At 47.2% G+C, this 20,176-nt stretch overlaps 1 protein-coding gene across 1 annotated transcript; it reads right to left on the bottom strand.

The window, feature by feature from the left end:
* Nucleotides 1–454: 454 nt before the first annotated feature.
* CHST2 (carbohydrate sulfotransferase 2) lies at nt 455–8,465 on the bottom strand. Its single transcript, XM_027091634.1, has 2 exons — nt 7,754–8,465; nt 455–7,662 (listed from the first exon to the last, which is right to left on the bottom strand). The coding sequence occupies exon 2, from the start codon at nt 7,478–7,480 to the stop codon at nt 5,888–5,890; it is 1,593 nt and encodes a 530-aa protein (XP_026947435.1). The 5' UTR covers nt 7,481–7,662; nt 7,754–8,465; the 3' UTR covers nt 455–5,887.
* Nucleotides 8,466–20,176: the final 11,711 nt, after the last annotated feature.

Here is a 20,176-nt window from a genome sequence, read left to right as displayed (position 1 = left end):
TCCCTCTCTATTATACACGAAGCAAATGCAGAGAGTCCCACAGTCGTTTCAGAAGGAAGGAAATATTGTTGTCAGCAGAAGTTGCTAGTATCCCCACGCTGAGAGCAAGGAGGTAAGCTCTGCATCCTCATGGAAGACTATCTGACGTGTTCTTGCCCGAAGGATTCCCCTGACGGCACAGGCTATATATATATTTATTTATTTATTTATATTTATATATATAAATAATATTTATACATTTATATTTATATAAAGTTAAATATTTATACATTTATATATATATAAATGTATAAATATTTATACATTTATATATATATAAATGTATAAATATTTATACATTTATATTTATATAAAGTTATAGAAAATAACTTCTTGAGCTTAAGAAGTAAATACTCAGATCAAATGGGCTTGATGAATACTAGACAAAATTAACATAAAGAGACTAGTTCTTGTGGTAGTTTGAAATTTTAATATTTCATAAAAAGAATTCTGGAAGACAGGAAGAAAACAAAATCAAACAAACAAAAAGAATAAACAAGTTAGCTACAAGGGAAGAAAACTCAGGACCAGAAGTTAACAAAGCAATATCCACCCTGAACAGGATTGGTCCCAAGTTGTCTCAAGCCCAACTGATGACTCAGAGGGCCTTGTCAATCACTTGCTACAGTCATCAAGGATTATTTGTCATGTGCACACTCACCTCCTTAGAACTCCATCATGCAGCGTGCACTTGTCTCGCTAGGATGTCTGTGCTTTAATTATAGTTACACACGATACCCTGCAGCCACTTTCCAAGAAATTGTAGGCCACTGTTATTTATTCTCTCCTATAATTAAGCATTTCGTTTCTGTATCTGGATGCAGGACTGGCTTCATGGTAAATACCCGTACAGTTTGTGGGCCCTACACTCTGAAGGGCCCATGCTTGATTTAATCCTCTGCTGCTGCAGAATTGAAACGCTTAAGAATTTTTTAACAGCAGGCCCTGCCTTTTCATTTTGCACGGAGCCCCACAAATTATGTAGCTGGTCCTGTCTCGAGGATTCACTGCCTCAAGGTGAATTTCTATCAAGCCCTGTCTACACACTCAGGATGGGAGCCATTACTGAATGGTTCTGAGTATAGCTTTTGGTTCCAGTGATCATTTTCACAGTCATTTACTTGGCAGGGTGACTGTCACCAACCTGAAAGTTCAAACAGCCCCAGAACACATTTGATGTCTGATTACAAATAACTGGCTTGGTCAAAAGTTAAGCTTCGGCCTTGGCCATCCTCTCTCATCCTGCCAGGTATACAGACAGGCCCTATTTCTTCAAGGCTCCTTCAAGTTTATAAACAATACCACCCCCAACACTGGTTCATAAAGTTTCCCATTCTACAAACTTAATGTGTTATTCAGAATTGAACCATTTCCTTAGCATAATTTGATGAAGGGTGTGCAGAATTGTATCAGATGTAATAAAAGTCAAGCCCTGTAATTTCAATTATTAAACACTTGTACCAGAGCCCATACCCAAGCAGCTCAGTGGCTTGTACTTGAACTGCAAAAGTAGCAGCTGGATTGCCAGAAAGAAGGGAAGGTATGGAAACCAACTGTGTTCTTAGCCGTGACGGATTTGAAAGGGTCCTTCTCAAGGTGAGTGACAAAAGGGGTCTATAAGCTGTGCATTTACCTTGGGACATCCCATCACCTACCTCAAGCCGTTCTGCAGATTGCAACGGTCATTTTCTACCTGTCCACACTGGATCCTGACACAGAACTGTCACTGGTTCTGACAGAATCATCACCCACGAGCTCTCAGAGGCCTGCGATCAAAAAGTGTCCCTCCCCACACACCCATTAGCTGGTATAAAAACATTCTCTCTTCCAGACCTCAAGACAGTGCACAAACACACTTGTATGTGCAGGCGGGCATGTGTGCTGTGTGTAGAGAGGGAAGGGAAGGAGGTCAGGGGAGGGTGGTAAAGTGACACCTCATCTTTATTCACGACTACAGATAAGACACGCCTTTTTACTTCCCTCTTAGTCTTTCTGAAGTCATCTCTACAGACTAGGCTTCCAACATGTTTATTTCATTGTCCAGACCGAGGGAATATTCATTTAACGACCTCACTCAGATTCACAGTAATTTCAAACAGACAGCGTAATTCAGCCACAGCTCTCCAGCGTGCAACAGCAATCCTGGACAGAACTGGCCACGGCCAGGCAGGGGATGCATGGGGACAGGCAGCCATTGTCTCGTCCACTGTCCACAACAGGACTCACTTCCTGCAAGTAACTATTCTCTGCCTGGGTGAAATTCACAGCACTCGAAACCATAAATAAATATCACAGGCTTCTGCAATCATGAACAACATCCCTTAGGTACCAGGGCAGCATTTATTCTGCCGGCATGTTCTGATCCCTGCCTTTTATCTTGTTCATGCCGTTGGAAAAACAAATAATAGAAATAGAATTCCTCATTTGGAGACTTTTACCTCTCCATGTTCAGAAATTCTAATTCATCAGCGGGAAATATTGAACTAAACACAGATCCTCCTGGAAATCTTGAAGGTGTTCCTAGTGCCTATGCCCCACATCTAAATAGAGCCGAAGGCCCATTCTCTTCAGCAAACTTTGAAGAACAGCCTGGCACTTTCTCCAAACAGGTAACTCGTTTTGCCACTCTTTCCCTTCTGAGCACTTTCAAAATTGGATAGTTACATATTTCACTCACTTAATAAATAGTTATCAAGTACCCACTGTGTAGTAGACACTGAAGGGTGCAGGATTTGCCCCCATGCCCACCCACAGGGTACCCACGGGTCAGTCTGAATGAGGCCTTTGAGTGCCCCTGAGCTCCCTGAAACTCAAGCACCCAGCCTGAGCTGCTGCCCTTGTTCCAAATTCATATTTGTTGGCTAAATGCACTGAGTCGACTTTGTTTTACAAATAGAGCTCTCTAATTAACAAAGGGATTCCAAAGTCAATGGGGTAAATCAGGCGTGCTATCAGTCAAGCAGAATTTGAAAATAAAAATCACTCTGATAACCTGCTCTAAAGAATATGTCCTCCTGCTGATGGACATATTGCCAAGTTGGGAACGGTGAAAGGAACTCCTTCACATTTGCTGCTTCAGAAATGGTCACAGGCTCTGTCATAAATTGTTGTGGCACAAGTCTGCTTGCTCCAGGGGCTGACAGAAGCTGATTAACACCCAAAATTGCTTCTCTCCTTCTCAGACTTGTAGAAGGAGAATGTCACTGATATGACGATCTCGGCTGTTTGTGGGAACTACACCTGTCTCGCTTTCCTAGAATGCAGCGAGGTACAAATCTTCAGGAGCAACAATTCACCCTGTCAAATTCCCGAGCCCAGGAGTGGCAGAGTGGAGATAAGGCAGCTGCTACAAAACAAGGATATTAGGGGAGGAAGCCTCGTTCAAACACAGCAAGGGGAGAACTGTTGGTGTTTAGCTTAAAATTTCATTGGAGCAGAGACCGTGAACGTGCTGCAGGCTACAAAGCCTCTACGTGGCATCTCACATTTTTAAAATACAAGATCCAAAAACATCGTGATTCCACTTTAATGCAATCAAAGTCCTTAGCTATCCAGAGAGAAGAATGAATTCAACTGCCTAAAGATCCTTCACTCAAACACTAAGCATGAATTTTACTGTGATTAAGTGAAACGAGTTGATTCTAATGTCACATGAAATTTGTTTTTAAATGGTTCTTTAATTCAGAGTGGTTGCCTTTTAATGATGCTGCCTTAATTTCCCGCTAAACCTGTTTCATCTCTAGTCATCCAACATTAATATTTATTTTGTTCATTTACTTTGAAAGTATTCTTAAATTAAAGTTGTTACAAATATTCTACTGCTGAAGATAATTCAGCATAGGCGCTACCATGAAAATATCATAGAAACCATGATCAACGTGTTATAGCTGTAATCTGGATTAATAAACACAATTACTATAAACAATTTTAGTAAATTAAGAAATAACCATTCTAGAATGTGTTATAAAATCCACTGCTAAATACATCCCTTTTTTTAACCTCTGTGCTTTTAAACTCTCGGAATTCTTAACAGTGTAGTTAGATTTCACATTGTAATAAAAATTATACTTAAAGTATTTCCCATGTACATATTCCTTTTCATTATATTTGCCTTAAAATGAAATCCTCAGCATTTAACCTATACAGATTGGCTTACACAAATCTCACAATAAATTACAGTAAAATAAAATTATGAGGAACTTGAACTTGTATCGTATTTAATGTAATATACAACTACACTCTCTTTTTCCTATTTAGCTTCATAACTTCTTATCATAATACAACATTCTGCAGAACGCTTCAGTACAAATGGGCTCAGGACAGCAGCAACACCATTACCACTACAGGAAAATTGCAATGCTTTTTTCCCTGGAAAATACCAAATCTCACAATCCAACATACAAACTCTTAATTCATTTTCATTTCCTCTTTCCCATAATTTATTTTCATATCTAAAAGAAGCTCTTGGTTGAAGACTTATACTGTCAGCAACACGTAGCTTCTTTGCAATTTTCTACTTTCAGAAAACATAAAAAGAAAAGCAATGTACCCCCACAAGCAACCTAAGTAAACCATTATAAATTCACATTCTCTTTTGCACTAATTTGGGTGGGCAGCCAGGAATAAGGAGGATAACCTGTGGGTGCCCTTACGGTTCCCAGATCAAACTTCCCTTTTCATACGCCTCCGTGGACTGTGTCAGAGGCAGAAAAACGCTCCAAACTCAAACATTTCTGTCACTTTTCTAACCAAAGAACTTGCTACCGTTGCCAACAAAACGTTCACACTAATTTTTGAGGTTTGTGTTCTTATCATCAGAAGTTTTTTGAACTACATACTTCTCTTTTTTAAAAAATCCTTTTTCTGAACTAACCTCAGGACCAAAACACTGGTCTCTGCTTCAAGGTTTCCCAGTGTTAACTCAAGAGTAATCAAAAACGAATGCCTTCAGATCCTCAAGGGGTTGCTTCTTCCTTTCTGTGCTCCAAGTGGAACAGGAAAGTAGCGCTGTGCTTTTTCCTCCACTGCCCTGCTTGCTTTTTGCCTTTAGAATCTGAAGATTTGTCCCCATTCCTGGGCACCTGACAGGCTGTGATTTACATGGGAGAACACAACTCCAAAGCTCTTATCAAGGAGTCTGAAGCTGCTCCCACCCATCTTAGTTGTTTTCTAGGAAACAGACAGGAAAAGGGGGTGGGGGGAGGAGAAGCAGATTCTGTCTGAAGCTGCACAGGACAAGGAACACAGGCAAATCCAAAGTAATGGAGGCAAATATAAAAAAGAATATTATTTATTATTTTCTTTATTAATACTCACATATAACCTTTGCTTTTTACACAAAAGTCTACTTAGAAGAATGCCTCCTTGGTTCAGCGGGCCCAGTGGGGCGTTTGCTCCTGGACCACTTCCCCTTTCTCCACCCTCCCACACCTCCCACCCTACCCCCGACATCCAAATGACTCTTCTACGTGTTCACAGATACCACGAAAATTTTGGAAACAAGATTTGGGTTACTGGATCTTGATTTAATCAACATCCCACTTCAAAATGGAAGGCAGGTAGGGGAGAGGGTAGGAAAAGGGAGAAAAGGCAGGGGAGAGAAGAGGAAGGGCGGCGGGTCAGCACTTTCAAGCCTTGCCTTTTCTGAGATGTGTGTGTATTGTGGCTGTTCCTTGAAATTCAATGACTCAAAACACTGACAGTAAGTGCCTGTGTGGTTATTTATATTATGTATCTATAACAGAATGTGTGGGCTTCCTCAGTTTGGATCTGGGCTGTTTTTGTTGAAACACACCACAATCCTTCTGTGGGTGTCCCCACAGGGAGTCTGGTCTCCCGGGAACCCGTCTCAGAGCCGGGGTTTCCGGAGCAGGGTCTTGCTGAGGTCTCTGACCTCTTCAGGGCTACTGACCCGCTCGTAGCCCAGCACGGCCATGGGCTGGTAGCAAAACTCCTCCACCTGTTTGATCTGCTGGAAGGTGAGGGCGGTCCGCCAGGCATTGGCGGCCTGCGTGGCGTTGCGTGCTGACACCACGAAAGGCTTGGAGGAGGAGCCTGAGCCACTGGTCATGTTGAGGGCAAACTGCTCCATTTCAGGGCTCACCAATAGCCCCACAAAGTCATACACCCTCCGTAGGGTCTTGATGGGGTCTCCCACCAGGTCCTCGTACCGCACCACCAGGTAGTGGCCTTGCAGCCAGTCAGGGGGCTGCAGGGCCGTCTGCAGCGTCTTGGCCATGCTGTGGCAGATGACCTCCATGGCGCCAAGGGCGTGGTAGTCTGCAGGCCCACCCATGCTCTCCTTCTTGGCGCCCAGCTTATGGCCAGCGGCCTCCAGGAAGGGCATGCGGTGCGCTCGGGGGTCCCGGCTGCGCACCACCTGCAGGCTTTCACGGATGAGACCATGGCGCGAGCGGATGCGTGAACTGGCCACGGCGCGGGGATCCCGCACCAGGTGAATGACCTTGAGGTCCAGGGCCGGGTCGCGCAGAAGTGGCGCCAACACGGCCACATCGAAGACGCGCACGCCCTTGATGACCAGAGTGCGGTACTTGCGGCACTCCTCCTCGAAGCGCGCCAGGCGCTGCGGGGGGCACTTCTTGCACACGCGATCGTCTACCAGCCCCACGACCTCCTTGCGGTAGGCGGGGCAAAGTGGCGACGAGCACACCACCTTGTTGGTGGCCGCGCCGAAAATGCCCAGCGTGGTGAGGTTGCGCCCCCCGCTGCCAGCGGGACTGTACAGCTGGAAGACAGAGAGGTCGCAGCGGTAGAGAGCGCTCAGCATGTCCCGTGCCGCCCCTTGCAGGGAAACGGCGTCCCCTGGGTACAGTTTTTGCCACACGTGCCACACTGGCTCGTAGAGGAAGAACACTTCGGGGTTCTGGTTGAAAAGCTCGCCGAAAAAGGACGAGCCCGAGCGCCACGTGGTGAACACGTACACCAACTGCCTCTTGTCCCCGCCATCCCCGGTGCCCCGAGTGCCATTACCCGGAGGGGCTGCGGCCCCCGCCGCCCCCGCCCCAGCTGCCGGAGCCGCCCGGACGGGGGCGACGGGAGAGCGGTATGGGGTACGGGGGTCCAAGCGGGTGTGTGCGCGGGGCTGCACGGCCGGAGGAGGCCCCGGATGCCCCCAGCCGCCCCCAGCCGCCCCCGCCGCGGCACCGAGCGGCCCGTCGGGGCTGCACTGCTGCAACGGCTCCTTGTGCCACTTGTAGTCCAGGAGGTTGAGCATGGTGAGCACCAGCAGCAGCGCGTAGCCCGCGCACAGCACCAGCGCCTTCCTGCGGAACACCTTCATTCCGAGCGGGGACGGGGGCCAGCGGCGACCCGGGCGCCGGGGCCACGGCGGGAGCAAGGCGCGCGGCCCGGCGGCAGGCGCGGCCGCGAGCAACCGGGGGGGCGCGCCCGCGGGCAGGGCTCGCGGCGGGCTGCGGCTCATCACAGGCACAACCCGGGCCGGCAGCGCGGCGGAGGCGGCCCTGCAACCCGGGAGGAGGACGCAGCGGCCCGGATTCGGGCGCTGGGACTTGGGCCGCGACTCCGAGGCGGGCGCGGCAGCAGCGGCGGCTGGTCCCCGGCGCCCAGGGTTGGCTCTCCCATGGCAGCGGCTCTGAGAAGGACCTGCGAGGGGAAGCGGAGTAAGCTCGTGCGCCCCAATCCTCTTCCCCCTAATTAACGCCCACCCTCGGGTCTGCCTGGCTACCCCGCTAACCTGGAGCCACGGGCGCTCCCCGGAGCGGCCCGGGAGCACGGCCCGGCGGTCAGTCCTGCTGTCACTCGTTCCCCGCCTTCTCGAGCGCTGTTTTCCGCCCGGGGTCCGCGCGCCTCCGAGGGGGCCGAGGCACTTGGCAGCCCAAGCCCTGGGCAGAGTTTGCGGGCAGCGGGCGCCCTGCGGCTGGGGAAGGGAAACTTTCACCGGGCCCGAAGCCCTGCTCTGCGCTCCGCTGAGTCCAGTGCGCCCGGCTCCATCGGCGTCTCCGCCGCCCTCTCGGGACTGTAGCTTCCTTCCTCGCTCTGGCGGGGTGAAGCTGGCCGAGGGAGGGGAGGGGGAGGGGGCTTATACGGGACCCAGCTCCCGGCAAAGCGGCTCCGCCTCTCTTGCTCTTGGCCTCCGCTCCCCGAATCTTCCCATCTCTCTGGTGGTGGTAGATGGGGCGCAGCGCGACTCTGCAGCGGCGGCGGCAGCAGCTGCTTCTTCCATCACCCGAAGGATGCCCGGGCGGGCATTGCCGGCAGCCCCCGCCGCTCCTCAGCCTCCGACTGGACCGGAAACCCCCTACACTCACACACACAGCTCTAGGCAAAGGAGCCGGGGTCCGCAGCGCTCCCTTGCCCGCCTCCCCCGCAGCACCAGCCTCTTCAGGTCAACGAGGCACCGGGGCAGAGAAAACCCCGCCGCCGCCGCCGCCGCGCGAAAGCCGGCGCCGGGGAGGATGCTGCTACCCGACTCTCCCTACGCGGAGCGGCTGCAACGCGCTCCGTCCAGCCTCTGCGCGGCTCCTGCCAGCCGGCGCCGGGTTGGTGCGCGCCGCCGTCTGTCGCTGCGGCTCCTCCCCTTCGGCGCGCTGCCCTCCTCCTCCGCGCGTCCCGCGCCCGCCCCCCCTTGCAGCGCCCAGCTCCCGCCGCCGCCACCTTGGGGGTTGGAGATGCGGGTTCCGATTTACAGCGGCGCCGCTTGGGCCGCCGTCCGCGCGGCGTAGGCCGTAGCAATCCGTGCGCCAAGCGCCAGGGTACGGGCGCGGGGTTCGGAGCACTCGGGCGTCCCGACCTCTGGGAAACTTGGATTCTCCGTGCCGCTACCGGGCTCAACCGCACAGTTTTGCTCTCGGAAAAGAGTTGGTGATAAAGTTTGGGCAGAAATCCCCCAGCGGCCTCCCACTCCGCTCTCCCCCCGGGGTCGGCACCGCCGGGCCTCTCGGGGACCGAGGACGCACCCGCGCCCCGGAGCGCTCCGAGGAGGCCGAGCGCGGCTCTCAGGCTCCCCACTCCCGGCTCGTCCCTTCCAGCTGGCCTGAGGCTTCTCCCTCACCGAGGAAGTAATAAATCTTTCTGACCCCTGGGTCAAAGAAGAAGCTTCAGTTTTCCGGAGGTGTGTGCCAGCGGGGCGTCTTCTCCCCGCTCTACTCCACCCATGGAGAGGGCCTCTTCGGTTTTATTAGCCCCCAGCAGACGCTCTCCCCACCTCCGATCGTAATGACGCGTCCGCTGTGACTGACGTCCTCAGGAATTGGGGTGATGGGGGGTCGGGGGTAACTCTTTGTTCCAATTTACAGTAAAATACTTGTTTTGCTCCTTGGTGTTAGAGATGAGATCAAACGATTTCACCCTAAAGGAAACGCAGTTTTTGGAAGTAGATCATTTTTTATGTTAAGGTTTAAGTACTTTTTTTTTTAGGATAATGAGGAACAGCCCTCCCTCCCTCCCTCCCTCCCTCCCCTCCTCCTCTCTCTTTCTCTCTCAATCTCTCACCAAAAGAGACTAAGCCGTAGCTCAATTTTATCCGCAAAATGGGGACAATTATAATAGCCTCCAGTAATTGAACGGTGATGGGGAGCTAGACGCCCAGATGATTAAACCCCACTCGAGTCCTGGGCTGAATCGCTACGAACTGCGACCGGTCTTGAAGCTCACGGGCCGCTGGTAACAGACTGATCTCTTGGAGACGTTTTGCAGCCTCCTGTCCTGATGGAGTTTTTAGAAATTTGACAAAGTTACTGCGAATTTATGTTTGTACTATTTGGGGCAGCCTTTCTCAGCAAGATTCTTCTAAATTAAAAAATGTTGTTTGCGCCATTATTCTTCAGTGAGTCTTACTGAAGTACGAATCTTCGGAGTGCAAGGAGTGCACTTAATTCCATTCTTAATTCCATTCTTAATTCCGAAAGTGACTTAATTCATATGAGTTTTCAGGGTAGAAATATGTTCCAAGAACTTGACCTAGCCTCGTTTTCCAGAAAAATCCATAATGCCACGGGTAGAGTTCAGGTAATATTTCCCCCCCCTCCCGTGGTTCTGATAAAATGTAAGGGTGAGACGTTTCTGGGACAGATTTTGTGCAAATAGAGGGAGGGAGAGTAGAGATCGAATTTTATTCACAGCTTTCTCAAGCAGCATGGCATTTCCCCTGGGAGCGTGTCAGGACAGACAGACGTTTTTAATCCCTGTTTACAGACGAAGATGATAGTTTAATGGAGTGACTTCCCATCTCTCCATTTCTGGGCCCACCCACTGCCCTTCCCCCTACTGTCTCTACCCCTCTCCCTTTTTCCCTCTACCCTTTCCCCACAAAACTGAAGTGATATTGACACATTAAAAGACTGGTGGAAGAGACGGAGTTAGGGAGGCAAGAAAACCTCGACGTCAGTATTCAGCCTGGTTCCAAGAAAAATAATGTCGAATATTTAAAATTTAGTCCCTGGCTTTGTGGTTACTCAGAAAGCCCCTGAATTGCAGTTATTTGCTGTAAGGACCCTTTTCTAAACAATTGTTTGCATAGAAACAGTTTTGTCTGCCATTCTGTAACACTTTCCTGAAGTTGGCAAAATAGTAAATCCATTTGCTGGACACCCCCCCCCCCCAGTGAGTGCTCAGCTAGCATCAATTTACAGGTTCCAGCATCTCCACCCTCTCCTTGCTTGCAAATGTTTAAACCGTTTTGCACAGTGTCATGATTAATTCCAGCCTTCGTCACAACTAATGTCACCCAAAGACTTGATAATGCCTGTCTTCCCACGTGGGTTCAGGATGTCCTTTCATTTTAAGCCACTTATCCCGTTAGCATAGCAATGACCCAGACCTATAAGAAGTCACATAATTTTGTTGTCAGAGGAGTCAGGCCACAGGGCTGTCCTTAATTTCAGCTCACTGTTGAGTTTATTGCAATTCAGGGTCTTTTCCACGAGGCTCCTCAGTCCATCCTCTGCGGTCTGGGCTGTGGAAAGGAAACTGCTGTTGGAAACTTGCTGTGGCATTTCCCTAATCCTGGACAGATAGGAGGCCAAACGTTCTGAGGTGCTGTAGGCCCAGGGCCCAGCCTGTGGGATGTGGCAGAGAGATCTTCCCAGACCTTCCTCCATAGTCTGTCGAGAAAAGATGTAAGGCTGGGTTACCCGGCCAGTTTCCATCCAGGCCTGTCTGTGTCACTGTGGACCCACAAGATTCCCCTCTGGGGAACGCCTGCCCCCTCCCCCGCCCCCACCCCACCCCCGCCCCGGGCACCAAGATAGATTCAGTCAGTCATTGTTTCAGCGAATATGCATTGTCAGGGGAACTTGAGTACACAGAATTGGATTAATCATAATCCTTGATTTAAAACACACTGTTGTCATTTGTCCAAGGGTGGCTCTTTTCTTTTTTATATGATTTTAAATAATATAATGAATACTCATGAACCCACTACAGAGCCCATGAACCTCCAGAGGTAACCGCTCTGCTTAATTGAGTTTAAAAGCTGAAATGAAATGGTCAAGTTTGGGGTGGCGGGGAGAGACACTTGCCTTAACTGTCAAAAAAGAAAATAACCTGAATCGTCTGACGGCTGTGAAGAACTCTTTTTGAGTTCCCACCTTCAAATTCTAGTACGTAGCCACCAGTCATCCTGAGGAACTCCAGCCCAGCCTCTACAACAGCACCGGTGACCTCACCGCTCACACCTCTCCCTGGCCTTATTTATCACCAGCTGGATGAGAAGAACCCACAGGTTCCCACCTGTGTCTTTCTCCTCCACAGAACACTCTGCTACTCACTTCACTTCTGACACTCCAGGTCACCAAAAGTGTGGATTCTTTCCCCAACACCAAGCAATTCTGTGGCACCCGCTGGGTGTCCAGCAACTTTACTCAATTCTGACACTCTTTGCCTGGAGATAGTGTCAGATCCCAGAGGTTAAGGGCTCAGTCCCACTAGACTGCCCCCCACTTCTGATGCCAATCGCAAATCCAGATTGCCACCTGGGATTCCGACCAATCGGTCCTAAGTGAGAGGTTTCCCACAACCCCCTCCTCGAGTTCACTTAATTTGCTAGAACGGATCACAGAACTCAGGAGAAGTTTACTTACGTTTATCAGTTTATCGTAAAAGGATACAATAAAGTGTATGGGTGAACAGCCCGATGGAAGAGATGCACAGGGCAAGGTATGTGGGAAGGGGCACGGAGCTTGCACACCCTCTCTGGGCTCACCACTCTCCCGGCACCAACACATGTTCACCGGCGAGGAGTTCTTTGAATCCCCTCCTGTTGGAATGTATGGAGGCTTCTCATGTTGTCATGACCAATGATTAACTCCATTTCCCTTGCTGGAAGATGGGGGCTGGGGCTGAGAATTCTAAGTGTCTAATACAGCTTGTCCTTCTGGTGACCAGCCCTTATCCAGGAGCCACTCAGAAGCCCACCCAGAGTCACTCATTAGAACAAAAGATGCTCCTAGTACTCTTATCACTTAGGAAACTGCAAGGGTTTTAGGAGTCCTGTGCCGGGAACCAAGGACAGAGACCAATATATGTATATTTCTCATTATCTCACACTAACACTGATTGGGCTGCTCACTCATAACCCCTGATCTGCTGGGCTCTTTTATTATTATTTAATTATAACCTCCCATTCGAAAAAAAATAGCAGGAATGTGAGGTAGCACACAGAGACAAACACAAGAACAATGATCAAAGGGGAAAATAACATGAAGCCAGGGGTATGGTCTGTACAACAATTCATTTCATGAGGTCCTGTGCAATTGCGAGAGGTGAGTCCAAAAATTGGCTCTGAGCTTCCTAGTAGGCATTGTAAAGAAGGAAAGTTGCTCAGGAGATTGACAGCTTTGCCTGACATAGAGAACTAAGAAAATAATTTCTCTTCTTTGTATTGTAAGACTCATTCATGTGATTTCTTTGTTCACTGCTTTTTTCCTAATACTAGCACCCTATCTGGCATATAAGCGTTCAATAAATATTTGTTGGCTAATTACTGTGGGTCCTTAAAAAGGAATTACGAAAAAAAAAAAATAAAAAAAAAAAAAAAAAGGAATTACGCAGCATGGAAAGTGTACTATGTCCTTAAATATGTCTCCACGATCTACAATTTAAAAAACTATAGAGTTGGGGCAGTAGGTGCTGGTTCTTATAAGCCCAGTCAATGCAATCTAATGTCATAATATCAATGCTCGGTTCAGGAAAGGTAGACTAGTGTGGGCTACACCTACCACTCTGATGGTCTGGCCTGATGGCTCATCTCAGCACGCTGCATTAAGCTATTTCTCATGCCCAAGTGTGTAGGGATGAATCCCTTCTAGGAAGAGGCTTCTTGGAGAAATGACTGCCTGGAAACAAGAGACTCAGCTTCTGTCAACTCTTTTCACATCTCCATGCCAAACATCTCCCAACAGCAGTAAGAGCTGTGTCTTGTGCTATCCTCAGCTAGAAAGTGGTCTTGAACCATTTGGAAAATCATTTCATTTCCCCCTCCCCACCCCCGCTCTCCCCCTCAGTTGCCCAGGACTTGTGAGCTATGAACACACTAAATGGAGTTGAACTGGGAGTGGGCAGCGTGCCTTGCTGCAGCCACCACCCTCATCCCCAGGCTGGAGCTCCAGTTTGCAGGAATTGCTCCTTGGAGCAAATCTGTTCTCTCCATGGAGAGCCTGTCCCCCAACAGTTGGATGCCTGGAAGTTGGACCTCCCTATAGGCCCTGAGAGATGGCCAACTGCCTCACCGTGGACCTTCTGGACACATCACTCACCTGGCCCCAGTCGGTCAGGAGCAATGACTTTCACTGTATTTTTGAAACACAACATTCGAAAAACCGGACAAGCTTTGCCACTGGGGTTTTAGTCCATGATCGGAAGTACTTTAAAAATAATCAACCAGTCACCAAAATCAACTGTCATGAGGAAGCAGAGATAATGTCACACTGGTAGAAACTCCGTGGGACATCCACATGTCTGTGCAGTAATAGAATTCTGCTTAAAACAAATAAAGAGCTGTCTAGTGTAATACCCCCATGCCTTCCATGTGACTTCTACCACAGGTAACACAGTCTCTGATAAAAGGCCGTCAATTGGAAAACCTTCTCTTTATTGACAGAAGAAATTAAGTTCCTTGAGATGGAGAAACAAGATATAGTGGCTCATGGGGCTTCCCTGGTGGTGCAGTGGTTAAGAATCCGCCTGCCAATGCAGGGGACAGGGGTTCGAGCCCTGGTCCAGGAAGATCCCACAGGCTGCGGAGCAGCTAAGCCCGTGTGCCACAGCTACTGAGCCTGCGCTCTAGAGCCCGCGAGCCACAACTATTGAAGCCCGCGTGCCTAGAGCCCGTGCTCCACAAGAGAAGCCACCACAATGAGAAGCCCGCGCATCACAACAAAGAGTAGCCCCTGCTCGCTGCAACTAGAGAAAGCCTGCGCACAGCAACGAAGACCCAACGCAGCCAAAAATAAAATAAATAAATAAATTTATAAAATAAAAAATAAATGAAAAAAAAAAGATATAGTGGTTCATGTACAGAATTTGAAATCAGCCCTGGATTCAATTCCCTGCAAGTTTACTTACTGGTTCTATGTTCCCAGAAAAAGTATGTCATCTCCTCGGGCCTCAGTTTTCCATCTGTAGTAATGGGATAATAATAGCCGTCTCCTCGAATGGCTAGTAAAAGCCAGGGCAAGTGCAGGAGGAAGACACACAGTGTGGCTCCGAGCTCTTAGTAAATAACAGTCCCTGCCCCCCACCCCAGGTGTAGGGCATCTTCTCCTTGAGGTCCCCTGGGCCTTGCTACTCAAAATATGGTCAGTGGATTGGCTGAATCAAGGTCACCTGAGAGCTTGTTAGAAATGCAAAATCTCAGGCCTCCCAACGGCTTCCATCAGAATCTGCATTTTAACAAGATCGCTGAGTGACTGGTCTGCACATTAGAGTTTGGGAAGCCCGGTAGCAACCATTCTGGTGTTAATGAATGAACACCTAAATAAATAACTTAAGGTCACGCAGGTGGGTGACTGGTTTTTCACTCCCTTTTCTGTCGCACAGGATTATCAGGTGGCTAGTACAGGCTCCTTCTGGAGCAGTTGCTAGCACACATATTAATAAGAAATGCTTCCTCCCCACCGTCCCCAACCCAGGTACAGCCCCAGGCCAGGGTGCGCAGCCAGCGGAGCAGATGCTGGAAACTGTGCAGAATACAACCTGCACAACCACACGAGAGAATGTTCTTGGCACAAAAATAAGTAAAAATAATACAGATTTCCAGAACTCGTCCTTCACTCTCAACTTCTGTATTTACCTAAAGCCATAGAAATAGCTGCTTTGCTGACATTAAATAGAAACAAAAAAAAGAAACTATGCCCGCACTTGATTACGGTAGCAACCCATAGTGACATCAGTTTTTTCTGAAGAAAGATGAGTGCTTTGGGCATGTTGTGAGTCTCAGGGTACTCAGCGCCACGCACAAAAGCAAATTCTATTCCGGGCCAAGTTACCTCCGTCCTTGTAACTTACAGACAAACTATGATGCAGAGAGCCAGTGATTTTCCATGGGTCACCTCCATGCTTATGAGAGTAATTTCTATGGTGTGTCGCTGAATGCAGGGGAATGTAGAATTTCATGCATACATTGTTTTGGCAGTCACAAGATAGAAGATCCAACCGGGGAAAATATCGGAGAAAGAAAGTAGGTCTTAACCTAGATAGTTTCATTCTGCATCTCCTCCGTCTATAGTTGGTCTTCCCCCCTCCCTGCCCCACGCCCCGCTTTCATCTTCTATGGCAGCTTCTGAGTTCTGAATTCCCAAAGTTTTAGGTCAACTCTTTATGCTTTGGCTCAGATCTTGCCCAGTTACACGCTGAAAAGTGGGATGCAATTTTGGCTCAGAATGTAACGTCTCATTAGTTTTCAGATGATATATCCTTGTCTTTCGACAGATTTCTCTTTTCTCAGTCACGAGTGGCTTTACTTCCTTCAAAGGAGCAACCTTTTGGCTTAAGCATGGTTTCTGCCACTTCCATTTTGAGAGCACAAAATGTTCTGTTGATCTGTTGAGTGTTTCTTTTCCTTCGCCTTGTTAGCTGTCTATTTTTATGCAAGATTTCATTGTTAGGACACAACTTTTTATGCAGAAAAGTTTCTTCTGCAAATCCGTGCCCCACTTACAGTTTTGGGAGACAATCTACATTTTAATGCCACAGGTCAAATTCCAATCCAATAAATGTCTAAACTCCTAGCCTTCGTACAAAAATATATCATTCTCTTCATCTCCAGCCAATGCCCCACTTCTCATTTATTTCAGGATCTAATTGACTCGATGAAATTTCAGTACAAAATAAGAAATTAGGAATTTATTATACTAAACTATCTGTTTTGACTTTTATGACAAACATCTGGGTTCATCCAGATTTATTTTTCCATTATCGTTTTAATGATGGATGTTTTGTTTCTTTTTCCCTCAGATCTCCTCTGCCCAGACCATAGTGGTCATGGCTTTATACTCATTATAGAGACGCAACGTTCAGCCATTGCCACTGCCTGGACTCTGTACACAGAGAATGAAGATATGATGGACAGCATCATAGCATATGATGATGTGCTGGACAGAATGGCAGTACCAACAAAGTGGGAATAATGGTCACTAATGACAGAAGAAAGCCCTCTCCTTCTGGTGAAAATTAATCCTTCTCAATTAATATGCATGGCTCTGCTCTGCAAGCTTTTGGATCCCTGGCCTGTTGAACTCTGTCCATAATGACGTGAACGCCACAACGTCTTCCCCTATTTGCAGCATTTTTGCCGGTGTCACCACATCAGAGCACTTGGGTATCCATGGCTCAAGTTTTGCCCTTCTGCCTGGTGTGCTGTGTTGGAGAAGAACCCAAGAGAGATGGTGCCATTTGGTATGTTTTGGCTGGACGACATTGCTTCTGCACACAGCTGCATATGTCCAACCACATTGGCCATCACCTTAAGTATTTATGGCTATTATGAAACTCCCATATCACTCAGGCAGGCAATTGTTTACTTATGTTCTGCGGGAAACCCTTAGAAATATGTACTCAATAGCTGCAGATGTGCCCACAGCTTTCCCACAGTCCCAGCCTGGGTCAGCAATCTTTTACATCCTTTTAAGTAACCCACTCAGAATATTGCCTAACAGATTACTATCCATCTGGTAGTTCAAGTCAAAGTGCTGAATACGCACTGTGTGCTTTGGGGGCTTACATTTAGTCTAATCCCATGGTTCCTCCTGATTCGAAAAGTCTTTATTTACCTGCAAGACTCCCCACATCACCAATTCTTGCTGTCAGTAGAAGGTAGATAATGTCATCTGTTTGCATAATCATGGTTCACTTTCAAAGCACTTTACAGAAGCTTGTCCTTATAACCTCCCACCAGAGAAGGATAGAAATTTCACGAAGACTGGAAATGAGGCACTAATTTTACCCATGAATAGCTAGGTCCAGCAGAATTTTAGCATCCTTATTTCATCCTGTCCTCCAGGGACCCAGTACTGGATGCCTAGCCCTGCACGAGACTTATATAGAAAGCATGAACAGAGAACTCATAGCAGATCTTCTCTCTCCATCTTCCCACATCCAAGCATTCGCCTCCCAATCTCGCCCACAAAAACACCACCAAACCGGTAGCAAATATGTGTATAAGCCTCATGGGCCACGTGAGAGTGCTGAAACTGATGTTAGCCGGGATTGCAGTGAAGACACAGGAAAGTGGAAGCAGCCCAGCCATGTTGCAAGTTTATGACCACAAGAGGGATGCTGACTCAGTGGTCAATGGGCTCTGACCTCCAGGTCTGTGTTTAGTCTCTAGATTCACAGGCCCTCTCAAATTGTGGTCCAAGGACCTGCTCAAAGGGAGGTTTAAACACTCCCCTCCTCCGACCCACAGCATCATTATCTCCAAGGGCAGGGTCCTGGAAAAGCTCTCCAGCTGATTCTGATGCACTTAAATGGGGGGACCACTGTCAACTGCAGCACACGCCTTGACCCTCAGGCTTTCAGTCATTTCCCCCGTTTTGCAAGGCCCTTGGCTCCAGTGCTAGTCCCCATCCATAGATAGGCTGAAAAGCCTCCTCCAGGGAGCCTTCCATGATTACTACAGGAAGAAAAGCAGCCAATGCCCAGAGCTCTTTCTGTCTGTAGCTCATGTCTGAAGCACTGAGTTAGCTGAGCAGATATGTATGTGCGTGTCTTACTTCTCCTCTGGCAGTTTACCAAGCCTCATTCATTCCTCTTCCACTTTCACTCCTTGTCATGGCCAGATACCACCTGTTTTATTGTTTATTTAATATTTTATTTTATCTGATTCACTGTTCAAGAGCTAACCTATATTTATTTTAGAGAGAAATTGTATATCACCACTATAGATGGAAAACCATTATCAATTTTTACAAATGAAAAGTAACCAAATATAAATGTGACAAAAAACAAAAGAAAGTTATTAAATTCAATTAGATTATAGCCTTTCTTTGTTTTTGGTTTCTTTTTTGTTTTGTTTTTTTGTGTTTTTATTGTTTTTGTTGTCCTGTTTTGTTTTGTTTTTGCTTTTTTGTTTTGTTTTTAAAAGGAGGGGGAAATTAGTAAGTATTAAAGACAGACCAGCCCCAGACAAAGATTGAAAATTATTCCTCATTTTCCTGAAAACAATCTGACATACCATGAGTGGTAGGGTTCCTAGTATTTAAGAAACACCGTGTCAGAAATTGAAGTTTCTCAAAGACAAGGACTGTATTTTATGGGAAATGTAACAATTTAAAAGTAGATTGCCACTGAAGAAATCTGTCTGAACGTTTTATAATACCATCATGTACATCTTTAAAACTGCTTTAGGACCTAGCACAAGTGCCTTGCTTATGGAGGCACTGAACAAAGATTGAATATTTGTTGAGTGAATGAATGAGGGAATGTACAAACATCTTGACTGTAAAATTTGATTTTACAACTTTCCTCCATTTAATTACTCCATTAACATTTAGGGGTCCAGTTCAGGGTCTTCCTGGTACAATGCAGATTCTACCCCATGAATTCCTTCCCCTGTGTGGTGAGTTCCTGATTTACATGTGATTAGATTAGGGTCAGAATGCTCATTAACAGAGACTGAAGTGGGGTTTTTTGTTTGTTTATTACACTTTGCATCTGGCATCCCAGATCACCCCATTCACTTATGTTAGGTCATGAACCACACGGTTTATTAGAGCCACTGATTGGTTTCTATGTTCCGGTTTTCGTTTAGGATTGTATGTCTAATATTAATCCTCCAGTTTCTAGCTTCTCCGTTGCTGAGGGCTTGTGTTTACGCCTGTGCAACCCAAAGCAGTTATGCTCAACCTGCAGCCCTGGCTCCAGCTCACTGAACAACTTCATGCTATTTCCTTCTTAACTTAACAGTAAACATTTCCATTCCAGGCTCATGAGCGTTGCAAAAGATTCTGGCAAACTCCATGCACCCCAAATCTGATAATTCCATTGAAACGCTTCTGTGAACTGTATACATACATACAACTGGCTTTTGTTGTTAAGGTTTGGAGTTAAGAAAGACCTTTTTAAAACAATTTGCTTTTAAGTGTATCTCGTTCTTCTTTTCAGAATAGTATATAATCAATTATTTTCAAACATCAAAACCACATGAGTACCACACACATACAGTTACAATGAGAAGGGAAAACACATTCTGCTTGCCATTACACTCGGTATTTCTATTCATACAAAAGATTCTTATATTCAGCACATACTTTTTGAACAGCTACTAGAGGCATGAGGTCAACATTATACCACTACCTAAATTAAATCACAAAACATATAAATGGTCCTTCTCCATGCTAAATCTTGTTCTGACCTGCTTTGGGGGTGCACATTTGTATCGTGTTTTCTAGAGTGCCATTTGGGGGTAACATATGCAAATCCTTATAAATGTTCTACTCAGAAGGTACTGCTTTCATTAGTGACAAACTTGGTTATTCGGATTAACATACCCACTTACTGAAAGTTCGTGGTGTCAACTGAAAAAAAAATGCACAGCCTAAAAGTTGAGAATTATGTTTTATTTGGCAGAAAAAACTGAGGAGTTAACCCTGGGATGCAGCCAATAGATAGCTCTGAGGGACTGACTGGAGGAAGAAAGGGAGGGAACTTCCCCGGTAGCCCA

This window comes from Aethalodelphis obliquidens, unplaced genomic scaffold, assembly GCF_003676395.1.
Source record: "Aethalodelphis obliquidens isolate GAN/ISIS:26980383/991018 unplaced genomic scaffold, ASM367639v1 scaffold72, whole genome shotgun sequence".
In the NCBI taxonomy this organism is placed as follows: Eukaryota; Metazoa; Chordata; class Mammalia; order Artiodactyla; family Delphinidae; genus Aethalodelphis; species Aethalodelphis obliquidens.
Note: the sequence above shows the minus strand (reverse complement) of the source record. Positions and strands in the feature narration are given on the sequence as shown.